This window comes from Danio rerio, chromosome 5, assembly GCF_049306965.1.
Source record: "Danio rerio strain Tuebingen ecotype United States chromosome 5, GRCz12tu, whole genome shotgun sequence".
Classification (NCBI taxonomy): Eukaryota; Metazoa; Chordata; class Actinopteri; order Cypriniformes; family Danionidae; genus Danio; species Danio rerio.
This window is the reverse complement of record NC_133180.1, coordinates 40,906,363-40,921,601: the sequence shown is the minus strand read 5'-3', so window position 1 is coordinate 40,921,601 and position 15,239 is coordinate 40,906,363. Positions and strand designations below refer to the sequence as shown.

Sequence of the window (15,239 nt, the reverse complement as noted above, 5' to 3'; positions counted from 1 at the left end):
ACTTTTCAAAAGTATAACTAACCACAGAAATACATCTACAATACTGCAAGACATAACAAAACTAAAGCGCACTTTTAATACTTATGTACCCAGGTGTAATAAATTATTTAAAAAGTATTGCAGTAGCAGAACTGCCTTATAGTAGTTGTAGTACTTTAGTATCATTGCAGTAGTTGTTCTGCATTTTACAGGGTGGGTCATTTATATAGATACACCTTAATAAAATGGAAATGATTGGTGATATTAACGTCCTGTTTGTGGCACATTAGTATATGTGAGGGGGCAAACTTTTCAATATGGGTGGTGACCATGGTGGTCATTTTGAAGTCGGCCATCTTGGATCCAACTTTTGTTTTTTCAATATATTTAACACATATGTATATTTACACTCACCGGCCACTTTATTAGAAACACATTACTAGAACTGGGTTGGACCCCCTTTTGACTTCAGAACTGCCTTAATGCTTTGAGGCATAGATTCAACAAGGAAACATTTCTCAAAGATTTTGGTCCAGTTGCTGCAGATTTGTTGGCTACACACCCATGATACGAATCTTCCGTTCCACCACATCCTAAAGGTGCTCTATTGGATTGAGTTTGGTGAATGTAGAGTCCATGTGAGTACAGTTAACTCATTGTCATGTTAAAGAAACCAGTCTGAGATGATTCGCACTTTATGACTTTGTGTGTTATCCTACTGAAAGCAGCCATCAGAATATGGGTAAACTGTAGTCATAAAAGGTCCAAAGTCTGTGGCATTGACACAATGCTCAATTGGTACCAATGGGCCCAAAGTGTGCCAAGAAAATATTTCTCACACCATTACACCGCCACCACCAGCCTGAACCATTGATACAAGGCAGGACGGATCCATGCTTTCATGTTGTTGACACCAAATTGTGACCCTACCATCCGAATGTCACTGCATAATTGAGACTCATCAAACCAGGCAACACTTTTTCCAATATTCTATTGTCCACCCAGGGAGTGCCACCCTGTGTGGTCTTCGACTGTTGTAACCCATCTGCCATAAGTTGGGCTGGTGTACCTAATAAAGTGGCCGGTGTGTGTATTTTTGCAATTCCAATGTTTAAAAAAATAAATGTAAACGTGCATTTTTGCAATAATTTTAAAATATAGGTTGCAAATATGACATATTTTACATGTGTGGAATCTAAACTTCGTTTATGTTATTATAATTTGCATTACCATACATAAGATTTCTGTATGGGCAATTCAAATGAAAACCAAAAACAAGACTACCATGCATTCTACATGTTTAACATGTCAAAACAGTATTAAAACCCCACATTTTAGTATTTGCCACATTACTGCAGATGATTTGAGAAAGTGAGTGTGTCTTTAATCTTTTAAACAACAGGGGAAAAGTAATCATTTCTACTTTAAGAGGTCCTGGTGCATCACAGCTGAAAAACTACAGGAGCTTTCCTCAAAGATGAAGATATTTGATTATATTAATTCATTACTTACAATGAACAAAGAAGTGGTCTGCAGCTTGCAAAATCACTGCATTTAAGCTGTGAAATTTACAGGATTCTCATCCAATGGTGTTGTAGTGCCACCCCTCTTTAAATTATTAAGATATTTTAATGATCATGCATTGAAAATGGAATAAACCATATGGGGTTTAGGGAGACTTAAAATAAAAATAATATTTATTTATTTATTTAATGAAGTTTTTATTTATTTATTTTTTTATGTTTTTATTACAGAAATAGGCTAGATTATCTAGACCTCCCACACATCTTTGATGTTGTGCAAATAAGCGCTGAGTTTTTTATTATTGTTTTTAAATTACGAACATCATATAACATAATTGTTTTAAAATCATTTAACATTCATTACTGTGTGTTGTATATTTAACAGTCAAACTAAAGTCTTGTAATTATGACATCCACATCGTAAAGTCGAAAGTCTTTTAAGGGTTTTAATTTTAAATGAGCAAGAGAGTCAAGATAGTTAGTGTGGTCCAATTTGTTTTGGTAAAACTTGCCTAAAATGTAAGAGATTTAACACAGAAATGTAATTTTTTTTAGCTACATCCTTCTCATGAAAATCAAATATAAACATTTCTTTGGTTTGTCTTTGGGCCGTGACGTCACGGTTTATGGAACTAGTTCCATAAATTCGAACGCGCGAAGCCAATCTCTCAGTTGTTACTGAACTTGCAAGAAAATCTGTAGTGTATCTCGACAGACCTCCAGAGTTTTTATAGCACAGTTAAATCTTTGACTTGTTTTTTTGAAAAATTTCCACTTATGAATTCTTCATCAACTAATCTAACTAAACTAACTCCGATCGCCGGACCAGCTTCAACATCAGTTGGAAGAATTACAGGTATTTCGAAATAGTATTTTTGTAAAATATTAAAATCATTTGATACTTTTGCTTTAAATATTTTAGGCCTAACGTTAATCGGGTCATCCACTATTCGGTGTTGTTTCAGGTTTGTGACTGTCCCTGAAAAAATGTTCAATTTGACAATTGAATTGTCAATGCAATTAAATCCCGTTTTAAAGTGACTTAATTTTGTCAGTTCTTTGGATGCAAGAAAAAACTACAGTTAACGAGGTGTAACTCTCAAAATGTAACCTACTATACATATTTAATGTAGCCTACTATATTGAAATATCAGATATATTTTTAAAAATCCTATATGACTTATTGAAAAACATATTGTTAGATAATCTGATCGTGAATTATTGCTTAGCCCTAGTTTGTACATGTTTAACTGTTAAAATGACTGTCTTTGTCTTTGTGAGAGAAGCTGAAATGGTTCCTGAAAGGATGATCAAATATCAGTTGTATTTTGTGTAACTATTATTGTATAAATGTTTGTTTTTTTTATATTATGAATGTATCATAATGTACAGATAACCACATTGTGCATCTGTTTACAGCTATGACAGAAAATCAAGACACCGAGCCCGTTCCAGGGCCATCAAAGACTGAAGGACCGTTGACTAAATTTGCTTCAATGCCAGTCGAGTCATCGAGTGTATCAGGTACATTTGGAACAGATTTATTCCTCAATGTTTTAGAAATTTTTTTTTTCCATTTGTGGGTGTTGTAAATGTTTATCACAATATATTTCTTAGTATCTGTTGATATAATATAATTCTGATATTGAGATAAACAATATTCAATCCTCCTGATGGCTTAAGCATCGAAAAGGACCCGTGATCATTTTAACAGCACATAAAATTGTTTTTTATGATTACGTTTTTGCACAAATGCAGGTCCCTATAGCATTAGAAAATATTTTCATTTACTTTAGTAATAAAACAAGAGTGGTACTCACTGATTCTGTTGTATATACTGATAATATTGATTAAAAAACGTACACAATGACCAGTGAAAATCTAGACATTCACATAGCTTGTAATCAATAATGAAGTTGTTTCTTCATGCAAAATGGAGTTGAGGATTGTAATTAAAATTGCTTTATTTTAGTGGTTTAGTAAAGACTGGTCATTTTTGACGCGTAAAGGGCAAACAAGACCTCAAAAGGGATCAAAAAGCCTCTGAAAGACTTGACACTGAAAGTCTACAATTGCACCAGTTGACTGTCAAATGCTTTAATATCAGATATTATTTTTAAAATCCTATATCACTGTTATTGAAAAACATCTTGTGATATAAACTGATCGTGAATTATTGTTTAGCCCAGTTTGTAGAGTAGTTTTGTGTTGTAGTCGTATTTTGTATAACTATTATTGTGTAAATGTTTGTTATTTTTATAAGTCTATATATTATGAATATATCATAATGTACAGATAACCACATTGTGCATCTGTTTACAGCTATGACAGAAAATCAGGACTCCGAGCTTATTGCAGGGCCATCATCAATGACTGAAGGACCGTTGACTGAATTTGCTTCAATGCCAGTCGAGTCATCGAGTGTATCAGGTATTTTTGGAACAGATTTATCCCTCCATGTTTTATAAATGTTATTTAATTACTCGTTTGGGCCAAATATGAAATCTGCATATTTTGTAGTGGGTGTGGATGATATGACTAAAATGTTTATCACAATATATATATATTTTTTAAATTTCCATTAATATTATATAATTCTGATAAAGATATAAACAATATTTAAAAGCCTCAGAAAAACTGCCAAAAATGCTTATGAAGAAAATAATTAAAACCTTCCCCTTTAGAGCTCTGTATTATTTTAGAAATAAGACCAGTGCAATTAATAGTTCACCTTTTATTTAAATTAGCATACAAACAAGAAACACGAGTTTTACATAGATAAACCCTTAAATCCTCAGATTTGTCTGGTTATTCCAATAGAGGCTATTTACATTGTTTATAAGAAGGTAGATGCTATTTACACTAATTTACACTATTTACACTAATAGTCAATAGAATTTAGATGCATCAGTATACTGTATGGGTGTATATTTACACTGAAAACAAGTTAATTGTGATTGTAAAAAAAAAAAAAAACAGTAATATACTGTACTTTACCTACCTTATAAACAAATAAAATGTGTTAATCGCTTATGTAAAGATGCAGGAACACATACTACAGTGTAATTTATAGAAGTGCCAATGCTGTTGTGCATCAGAGAATATACTTTACATGCAACAATGTTAGGGTTATGTCCCTCATTATAAATGTATACAAAATATCTATAACAACAATCGTTTAAAATAAATCTGAAAAGAAACATTTTAAAGTAGAAATCAAATTATTACTATATTAAGTGCCAACTTTTTTTCTGGAGAAAAACGTAATTTTCAGCTTTTAAAATTGTCTGCACATTAAACTGGGATAAGTGGGTACACAAAAAATGTATGAATAAATACATTTCACACTTTGGATAATATTGCAGTATCAATATTGTAGTCTTTTTCTCATGGTGTCAGTCAGTGTCTTTCTGCTGGGAGTAGCTGGACTTTATATTTTGCCGCAGTACTGGGGGAAAATATAGCCATACATTACAGTAGTTGTCTACACATTAATGTGCATTCTTACAATCAGCAATATTGTTTTTGGCAAAGAGGGTAGAACGCATGTGTTTTGACAAAAATGTTTGTGCACTAGTACTGTAGTTTTTACAAAACACTATAACAGCAGAATGTTACCTTTTCATCTGTTATCATCATCTGTGTGATCATATAGATCAGTATTAGAGCAGCTGTGTCAAACTCAGACTCCTGTGTCAACTGTGTCAAACTTCAGGTTTCAACATGCTCCAACACACCTACCTACCTATAGGTTTCAAACAAGTATGAAAGACTTAATCAGTTTGAGCAGGTGTGTTTAATTAGATTAAAGTTAAATTGTAGAAATGCCCCTAATATTCGGCTAAAAAAAAGAGCTAAAACCGGTTAACTGGTGTCACTCTGTCTAGCATTCTGGTTTTACTCTTTCTGTTGATGTATATAATCTGTTAGGATAGGACAATATTTGGCTGAGATAAAATTATTTGATCATCTACAATCTGAAGGTTCAAAACTGCCTTTAAAGCTGTCTAAATGAATTATTTATTGTTTTGATAGATTTACAGTAGAAATGTACAGATAATAATCTTCAAGGAACATGATCTTCTTTACTTAATATTCTAATGATTGTTTTCATAAAAGAAAGATCAACAATTTTGATACATAAAATGTATTTCTGGCTATTGCTAAAAATATTCTTGCAAAACATAAGACTGGTTCGTGCTCCAGGGTCACAAATGTGTTTATTTTATTGGCTTGGATTTTTTTTTAAATTAGTAACCTAATTTATTGAGTTAAATTTAGAAAGTCCTACAAAATCTGATTATTTAAAAAAACAATAAGTATTTATTTCAATGCTTTTTGAGGTTATTACCAACCAATGCCAAATGCTGGCTGCAGCCTACTGTATCAAATACTGTAAATGTGTTTAAAAATCATATGACTGTTTCTGAAAAATATATCATGATTTATATTGATAATAAATGATTGTCCAGCCCTAGATTATAGAGTAAAGTTTTATTTTTAAGTGTAAAAAAGACTAAAGTTATGTAATGTTTTTCTGAGAGAAGCTGCAATGGGTGGAGAAGTATTTTTGCCAAGTATTTATTGTGTTTTTGTAACTAATGCTGTATACATGTTTGAGTTATTTTTAAGTGATTATATTAAGAATGCTTATAAAATGTACTAATATATATCATCCCAACTGTGCACCAGGTTTGAGAAGAAATGAGGAGACTGAGCCAGTCCCAGGCCCATCAGGACTGCACCCTACACAGGCTACATCAGGTTCAAGGCTAATCAACCGATCGCCTGGATCAGGTACATCTGAAACAATGATTCTTTTTTATTGGTGTTTTTTAACAGCATTTATTATTAGCATTGATACTTGTAAAGTACAGAACAAAGTGGATTCTGGTTTTAGATGGCTTTAAATAATAGCTAAGGATTTCTGTAACAATTAGAACACTCCAAACATTATTTACAAATAAAGACAGGCACCCAAATACAGAATAACTCTTTTTTACATCTCTTACATTACTTTGTACACAGACTTTTTATTCTGCTTGTTCAGGCATAACAAGAATCTTAAATGAACATCTCTTATATCTTTCAGTGAAAAACAAGTATGATATGGTGAGAGAGCTGGGACGAGGACGCTATGGCATCGTCAAAATGGCTATACGAAAGTCAGATCAGCAGAAGGTATACCTCTTCTACACTTCTCTCTGTTTTCCTTTTTAGTACAGTGACTGCAGATCAATAGACCTGTGCTTGCAATACAAGATTGAATGTTTATGCAAGAAGTTTACTGATGTTCTCCATCTTTTCATCCACAGGTTGCCATCAAATTCATTAAAAGAAAGCAAAACGCAAAGAATGTGAGATTAAACAACAATGCATATTAGTATAGGAGTCTGAATACAAATTATATTGAATATAAGACATCCAATTATATTTTTTCTCCAGCCTGGCTGTCCCAGAGAAGTGGTGCTACTGAGTATGCTCATGGAACCTCCAAGCACCTACACTGTACGCCTTTTTGAGTGGTTTCAAGAGAAAAAATGCTTTCACCTGGTCATGGAGTATCCAGAGCCCTGTGAACCACTGGCAAGTTTTCTTTGCCACTGCGGACACTTGGAGGATAGTGTTGCGAAGAGATTAATGGTCCAGATTGTCCGTTGTGCTCAAGAGTGCATAAACCATAGGGTTTTCCATAATGACATGCACTCCAACAACATTTTAATCAATACAGCTTTGATGCAGATCAAGCTTATTGACTTTGGACTGGGACTCCGAATCAAGGGTAAGTTTTCCTTTGGTCTATGAGAGGGAATAGAAAACCTCTAGTACAGAAACTTAAGCAATTTAGAGTTTAGTTTTCTTTTGAGTGTGCTTCACTGCTGTTTACTAACCTCAAAACTGTTTTTCCTACAGAACCAGAAGTACATCCACACCCCTTTGGCACAACATGCTTACGACATGCTCTTGAAAGCACAGTGATATCTGTGGGTCGTATTTTGGATAAAATAGCTGTCCACGCCTATGTACCTAAAGGTAAGATAATGACACTGAAAACACAATGACAATAATATTCAGTACATACAGTAAGCCCTCTATATAATGTATCTATAATACTACAACATATCTGTCTATAAGGCTTGCCTTACGGTTGATGAACTGTATTTTAGAAGCTGTTTTGATACATGTGAACTCTGTGTGGCCTTGACTAACCAACTTTCTTCCTAAAATGCATATAGATTTGAAGAAATGTATTGCTGCTTGTGAAACTGCCAAGAAGCCCAGTCTGGAACGCATTTTACGCATGAAATGGCTAAAAGGCGTTTCAGACATTTAAAGCAACAGTTCACTCAAAAATGTTAATTCTGTCTTTAATTACTTACCCTCATGCCATTCCAAACCCCTGAGACCTTTATTCAGAGCACACGTTCACAAGCACAGTGCAATGTATACTCCAAATGCCTGAATGCAACTTTTTCTGTACATCAGAATACATCTGTGCACAGTTCATGTGAACAAAGGTCTCTGGGGTTTGAAAAAATGTGAGTGTGAGTAATTATGACAGAATAGGCCAGTGAACTGATTAAAAAGCAGTTCCAGCCCCAGAGCATCTACCAATTTCAGCACTAACCCCAGGAGTGCCAGCCAGTGTCGGCTCTAGCCTCAGAGCGCCCACCAATGATGGTTCGAGTCTCCGAAGCACCTGCCAGTGTCAGCTCCAGCCCCAGAACACCTGCCAGTGTTAGCACAAACTTTGAATAAAGCTGTACTTTATGATGCAAAGAAAGTTTCCATATTGCAAGTGCATTTTGTGTCTTCAAGATAAATCTTTTACTATTTCTAAACATTCAACAAATTTTTTTTATAATAACACAAATTTAATCGAGTTATCTATAAAAATAGTGTTTGTAGTCTAAGTGTATTTATGTCTTGAAATTATTAACTTCTACTTTTTATCTCTGTGAAGTTACAGGTCAAACACAAACATTTATTTTACCCTGTTAAAACGGAACATTTTTGGGCTAGATGGAATTTTAGCTGTTTGCACCTATGATTTAAATGCAAATGAGCTGGTTCTCCCTGCTCACTTCTTGGGATGTTGGGTCAGAATAAAACCCAGCTTTATATGTCAGATGAGCACGGCACAATAACAGACAGAGACTGATGAAGCAGAAAGCCACAGTCACAAATTCCAAAGTTAAGACCGAAGTAGAAAGTTTCCAAATAGTTATTTGATGTAGTTGTTGTGGAGTTTATTCAACCTTGCCTCAATGATGAATGAGCTACACAAAAATGCTGTGACAATGTTTGCAGTGCACACACACACACGTGCACACACACACACACACACACACACACACACACAGGTTTAACAAGTTATGCTGTTGTGCTGTTCATATTTTTAATAGGAAGCTATTCCATATTATATTTGTGCATATACATGAGATTAGTCAGTACTAAAGCCAAATCTGGAGCTTATCTAACAAAATAACTTACAATAACAGTCCAAAAACTAATACACTCAAATGTATAGTATTTGAAAAGTATTAAATACAAATAAAAAAGAGAAAAATCAACAGAAGCAAAAAAGGTAAAATTTAGTTAAAATTTTGTAGGTTGTAATTTATTTTGGCAATATTTTGCTTGAATGTAATTGCATTATCTTTCAATTTCTAAATATGTTTGGTGACTAAATCATTTTATTAAATATTTCTTTAATAAATCTGTTTTGTTTTAATGCACTAAAATACTGTTCATTGCCTATATTCACTGAGAAATTTATAAAAAAAATTCATCTTTAAAATGGGGTGTACTCAATTATGCTGAGCATTGTACATGCAATTCTAATGTTATTTTTCCGTTTCACTTCAGTAGCAGCACAACGCTGCCATCAATGCAGACGGGAAGAAAGTCGTGAAAGATTCATTAGAGTGACATTACACAGGTAGGTTAATGGTAAAATATAAGTTAGCTTTACTTGGTTGCCATTTTATTTTTGTAGTATTTTGTAGTTATAAACACAGTTTCTAACTTTATATAAATACATATGAATTTCCCGGCTAACTTTATTTTCCTCCCCCGCAGCACTCGCAGGCGGGTGGTCGCAAAGCAAACAGGACAAAGTCATGAAAAAGGCCTATGGATTATGCTGGTAAAAACTGTTATTTTACAGATGGACAAGGGATGAATGCCTTTAGGTTAATTTAAAGTTTCTGTGAAGGAATGTGGGAAGGTGCGCAGGTCCACGCCAACTTCATGCCTGGTGTACACACATTCCTTGTGCGTGTCTGTTTTATTTCCATTGGCAACTCCTAGAGGGAGTCTAGCAGGTATATAGGGGGAGGGGGGGGGTTGGGTTCATCAGACGCTGGATTCGAATTGAGTTCATGCTCGAACGTCCCAAAATATGTTGCCATGCATTTTACGAGCAAAAATTTTACACCGTTACATCGCACTATTTCTTTTGTAATCCACTCAGTGCGATATTCAGATCCAACTGTGTTAACCGCATCAGCTAAACTCTCCTGCTCTATTTTGTTCTTTTGTTATTAATTCCGGAAGACAAACTTGCAATTAACATCGTTTTTCTTTGGTCTAACTCCGAAAGCAGCACCTACAATTCACATTCTGTTTAAAGTTTCTCTTCTTCCTTGCTTTTGACATTGCTTTATCGTTGGGTTTTGCCAAAGTAGAGGCTGCTGTTCTAGTGTAAACCCACCAGAGGCTGCTGTCAACTGAATGACTGACTGATCGATTGACCCACACTCCTCCTTCCATAAAGCCAACCAATTTTATGGATTTACCCACCCACCTGCTTTCCTAAACCCAACCACCAATTTTCAAAAGTGTTACGTGCTGGCTCAAGCACACAAAAAAATGAAGGGAACCCAAAATAAAATAATGTGCAAATGGGGTATCAAAGTAACCAAATATATGTTTAGCATAACGTTCAAAACAACAAAAGTACATAGAAGCAAAGTTCAAATAAACAAAAATATAATAATATATGCAGTGGGTAAGCCAAAAGAAGCCAAATGAAAAAACAATCCCCCAAAGCAGTCTCCCAAACACATCTTGGAAGCTCCTTTTATAAGCCTGAAGATTAGCCGCATCTGCTGCACCCTAACGAGTCACATATTTGGAAACAGAACAAACCAATCACAAATCCAAAACACCTCCCACCTAAAAGAAAGATTATAACAATCTTTATCCTTTACTTCTTTTATAAATCCCCAAATAAATATAAACAAAACAAGTGAAAATGAAACTTCTGTTTATTTTAGAAAAATGTTGAGCAATCACCAGCCATCTCCCAGCATCTGAAAGCAGCAATTTAAGGGAAAGTCAAACATCCCCATTCCTAAAACTAAAAAACAAAAACAAAGGAACACATATCCAATCAAACCGCTACCCATAAGGGGCCCTAGACAAGGTGTTCGCCAACACATTGTCTACGCCCTTTATGTGATGACTATCGAGAGCAAATGGTTGTAATAAGAGAGACACTCAAATCAAACGCTGATTTGGATTTTCTAGAGAATGCAAAGGTAGAATGAAAGGTAAGGGGATTGTGATCAGTATATATAACAATTGGCGTGATACCAGAAGTCAGGTAAACCTCAAAATGTTGAAATGCCCAAATCAATGCTAAAGCTTCTTTCTCGATAATAGAATAATTTAGTTGGTACGAGTTAAACTTTCGTGAAAAATAGCTAATGGGTTGATCGATAACATATTCATCAGCCTGTAACAAAACTGCACCAGCCCCGATGTGGCTTGCATCCACCTGAAGTTTAAAGGGGAAATAAAGCAATCAGTCAAGTTTATTTTTTAAATTGGATTCCACTTTAATGAAAATATATTAAACAAACTCGATTAATGTAAGTATTTAGCAGAAAACGGCATGTTTTACTATAGATTTGAGACCTAGGGCGCATCGATCTTGGAATGTCTCTGTGTCTGTAGTCACGGGGTTGGTTGAGTTTCTCCCGCTGAACAGAAACAATGGAAGTGAATGTAGCAGGGTGGAATATCCCTTTATGGCTATTAGCTGGTGTAACACTAACTTGTTGAGCCTATGAGAACCTGGTTGACTATCAATGTAGTTTCTATTGGCTGGGTCATGCTAAGTCATCGAACCCATCGGATCCCACTTAGGAAGTATAAAAGTTGAGCGCGTTTGGTAACCCTGTATGCATCATCTGTGTTGCCGTCCTTTATTTTCTGATGTGTAAACCCTTCCGGTTGGAAGTAACGGTAAGTGCAGAAGTTGTGAGTTTTTGTACACTTTAGTATATTCGGGTAGTAACTGTAGTGTACGTGTTGCCAGGATTGACTGGTTTGGTCCTCAGCTGCTCTGCATCAGACACTGTTCGTTGGGCATGCTTTTTGACTGCTCTCCTAGCGCTTTGTGCGCAGGAGGCTTCCAATTTAGTGTTTACCAATGACTTCCCATGTTTGAGAAGTGATGCCGTGTCCTAACATCTGTGCGGTATGTAGGACGGAGCGTTTGTTTGTTTTGATTTTGTTTGTTTTTTTGTAATCGTAATTTGTGGCTTTGTGCCAACAGGTGACTGTGCACAAGGGTTTTTATAATTAGTGGTGGTCGAGTCTGACAACTGCGGTGGCAGCGCTGCTCTTTTGCCGGAGCCTTATTTCGTGATTTTTTAAAAATATATATATTATGATTTCATAGTTTATTTGTTTGGACTGTTATATTTGTATTGTAATTTGTGTTGTTTTTGTTATGGATTTGAGTGATATTTGCTAATTTCCCTTTCTGTTCAGGTCCATTCTAAATTGTTTACTTATTGGTTGTGATTTAATATTTATCTTTAATAGTTTCTTTTTTTTTGTCTTGTAATTGTCTTTTGTGTATTTTCTTTGAAACCTATTTGGTTTATGGGGGGTGCATTGTATTGGTGTGTATATACACTGAGTGCTGTGCTCAACAGATTTTGCTGTGTGTTCATTGGAGTTTTGTGTGTGTGTGTGTGTGTGTGTGTGTGTGTATTCCTTGGTGTGGTGAACACTTCCGCTGGTACCCTGTTCTATTGTTTTGAATCATTGCTGTCTTTTTTCTTTGTAAATGGCTCATGTTAAAAAAAAAAAATTAAATGTTATTAACTTTTGTATTTCAATAAAGTGCCTTTTTTTGAGTTTACATCTCCATGCTCACCCTACTTTGGCTACGAACCTAGGTGCCTGTTAAATATTGTCATTCATTCATTTTCTTGTCAGCTTAGTCCCTTTATTTATCCGGGGTCACCACAGCGGAATGAACCGCCAACTTATCCAGCAAGTTTTTACGCAGCGGATTCCCATCTCTGGGAAACATTCACTCACACTCATACACTACGGACAATTTAGCCTACCCAATTCACCTATACCGCATGTCTTTAGACTGTGGGGGAAACCGGAGCACCCGGAGGAAACCGAAACGAACGCAGGGAGAAAACTCCACACAGAACGCAAACTCCACAAAGAAAGAGAGGGTGGTCGCTGCAGAGCCATTTGAGGAGAGCTGAGCTCCAGCGAGGGGGAGCATGAGCTGTCGCTCCTCCTCCTGTAAGCTGTTTTAATGCGTACACCAACCCCACCCCTAACCCTACCCCCAGTGACATCACTCGTAGAAGAAGTGCAAAAAAGGTGGAGCTCAAGCTTAAGCTCCCCCTCGCTGGAGCTCAGCTCTCCTCAAATGGCTCTGCAGCGAGCACCACTTGCAAAGAAACGCCAACTGAGCCAAGGCTTGACCCAGTGACCATCTTGCTGTGAGGCAACAGCACTGCGCCACTGCTTCGCCTTTAAATATTGTTGTGGCTACAATTATTTTTTATTTATTTATTTTTTTTGTTCCCGGCATAAGCGGGTGGCATAGTCGTTTTTAAGGTGTTTAGTTAAATTTCTTACGCCCCGCCACATAAAGGAGACTGTAAAGCCTAATTTAACCCAATGCCTAAAGTTGTGGACATGGAGCTGCTGCAAATACAAGCATCAGATGTGTGTCTAATATAAAAGTATAGATATTTATTCTATTTTTCTTTTTTTCCCTTTTAATTACAGATCATTTAATGCACTTTGATTCACTCTCTGTATTACGCTGCCTGACTGCCTGTCTTGGTTTCCACCATGATTTTAATGGACTGAACACAGGGACTGGACAGCCTAATTAAACCCAATGCATGCACGAAGTTGTGGACGAGCATCACAGAGCTGCTGCATATACAAGCATTTAAGTGTCTTCAGTTGTGTCTTTTTCTTTAGTTAATACTGTTCGTTTGATGCGCTGTGATCCTCTCACGCTGCTCGAGCACTGCCTGACGAGGGCATTTACATACAGACTAATGCAACAATTAAAGTCATACATGACTTTACACTTTACTAAGTCACATATGTCAAGACATATTCCTTCATCAAGTTGATCAACTTGATCATTCAACATGTATGAAGAATAAAACCCTGCCATGAGAAACAACGCGCTGATTTGGTTTGAGCTGAGGTGAGGGAGGGTAGCAGTGAAAAGTAAAAGTACCCGCTCCCATTACTAATGATTCACTTTCTGTGTAATACTGCCTGGAGTTTCAACTAGGTCCGGTGATGACGTAAATGTGTTGATTAACCATTACTAATGGTGTAGGTATGTTTTGCAGCCAGTTTAGACCAGTCATTTCATCTTCTTCGAGTATATAGTAAAGTTTTCTGAGTCGTTTATATTCAAGAATGAATTTTTGAATTTTTCTCTCGCGATTGTGCGCGTAGTCAGCTGCAAAGCCAAGCGAAAGTATAGCCTTAAATAAAAAAAATTATGCAAAAACTCATACTGAACGACAGCTTAAGAAAGCAAAAGTCGAATCCCAGACATTTTAGGACATTTAGAAAGCTGGCCAGACGAATTTCTTAAGAGCCAAAAAGACACGTCTCTGTGGGTCTGCAGTACAGGGTTGCTAACCGGTTAGTTCACACTCGCACATAACAAAATGAGTAAACGAGAGAGGATTTTCCACTACATCGATCGCGAATGTTTGGTTATATTAGGCGTACATAACATAGTTTAGAAGAATGATAATTTTAGTAAAAAAAAAAAAAACTTGTTACTAAATATTCTTGGGGAGCCGTTTTACTGGGTGAAAAGTCCAAATGAATCGTTCGAATGAATCTGATATTTTGTTTTAAATGGTTCTTCTTAATGAACCGATTGATACAGTTCAGCAAATCCAACTGATTCTTTTAAAATGGTTTGCATTATCAATAAACACTTATTCCCAAATCACTTAAAGTCACCTACTTTTTAACTTGCCTGGCATTCTCTCTGACATGGAAAAAAACAATATCCCAAGTTATCCACTTAAAAAATCATCAAGTTGAGTCAGGAATCAGTTGCGGTGCTTTATTCGGAATAGTACAAATAACGCTCTGGCTACTAAAGTAACCCTCAGGGAACGGAAATGCTATAAGTGGATTTAATCCACCTATGGGGATTTTGTTCAGAAAGCCAATCGTCTGAAAGAGTATGTAGGAGCCATACATTGTATTTTGGCTATTGGCCACAAGGTGTCAGTAGGAGACTATATAACTGTGGCTTCACTGCATGGAGTAAAGGCTGATTTATACTTCTGCGTCAAACACCGGCGTATCCTATGGCGCTGACGCATAGCCCTTCGCCGTGGCCATCGCCGTCACTGCGTGCACCTCTCAAAAAATGTAACTACACGTCGCAACGACGCGTAGCGTAAGCCCTGT

The 15,239-nt window shown here is 36.1% G+C and overlaps 1 protein-coding gene across 3 annotated transcripts; it reads left to right on the top strand.

Moving 5' to 3' along the window:
* The first annotated feature begins 1,760 nt into the window (after positions 1-1,760).
* On the top strand, positions 1,761-14,678 carry LOC137490152 (serine/threonine-protein kinase pim-2). 3 transcript variants are annotated; one of them, XM_073951222.1, is made up of 11 exons: positions 1,824-2,358; positions 2,922-3,026; positions 3,825-3,932; positions 6,195-6,299; positions 6,595-6,683; positions 6,818-6,859; positions 6,948-7,284; positions 7,416-7,535; positions 9,372-9,444; positions 9,585-9,651; positions 13,563-14,678. In XM_073951222.1, the coding sequence occupies exons 1-11, from the start codon at positions 2,280-2,282 to the stop codon at positions 13,569-13,571; spliced, it is 1,134 nt and encodes a 377-aa protein (XP_073807323.1). In that variant the 5' UTR covers positions 1,824-2,279; the 3' UTR covers positions 13,572-14,678. The 3 variants fall into 3 exon arrangements, with proteins under 3 accessions (XP_068077464.2, XP_073807323.1, XP_073807322.1); XM_073951221.1 differs by lacking the exon at positions 13,563-14,678 and having other exon boundaries at positions 9,585-12,662; XM_068221363.2 differs by lacking the exons at positions 9,372-9,444; positions 9,585-9,651; positions 13,563-14,678 and adding an exon at positions 7,739-8,348 and having other exon boundaries at positions 1,761-2,358.
* The last annotated feature ends 561 nt before the right edge of the window (positions 14,679-15,239 follow it).

Coding starts and splice junctions, on each gene's coding strand:
- LOC137490152 (XM_073951221.1), top strand. CDS start 2,280: ATGAATTCTTCATCAACTAATCTAACTAAACTAACTCCGATCGCCGGA. Junction 7,536..9,371: donor CCACGCCTATGTACCTAAAG/GTAAGATAATGA, acceptor GTTTCACTTCAG/TAGCAGCACAACGCTGCCAT. Junction 9,445..9,584: donor ATTAGAGTGACATTACACAG/GTAGGTTAATGG, acceptor CCTCCCCCGCAG/CACTCGCAGGCGGGTGGTCG.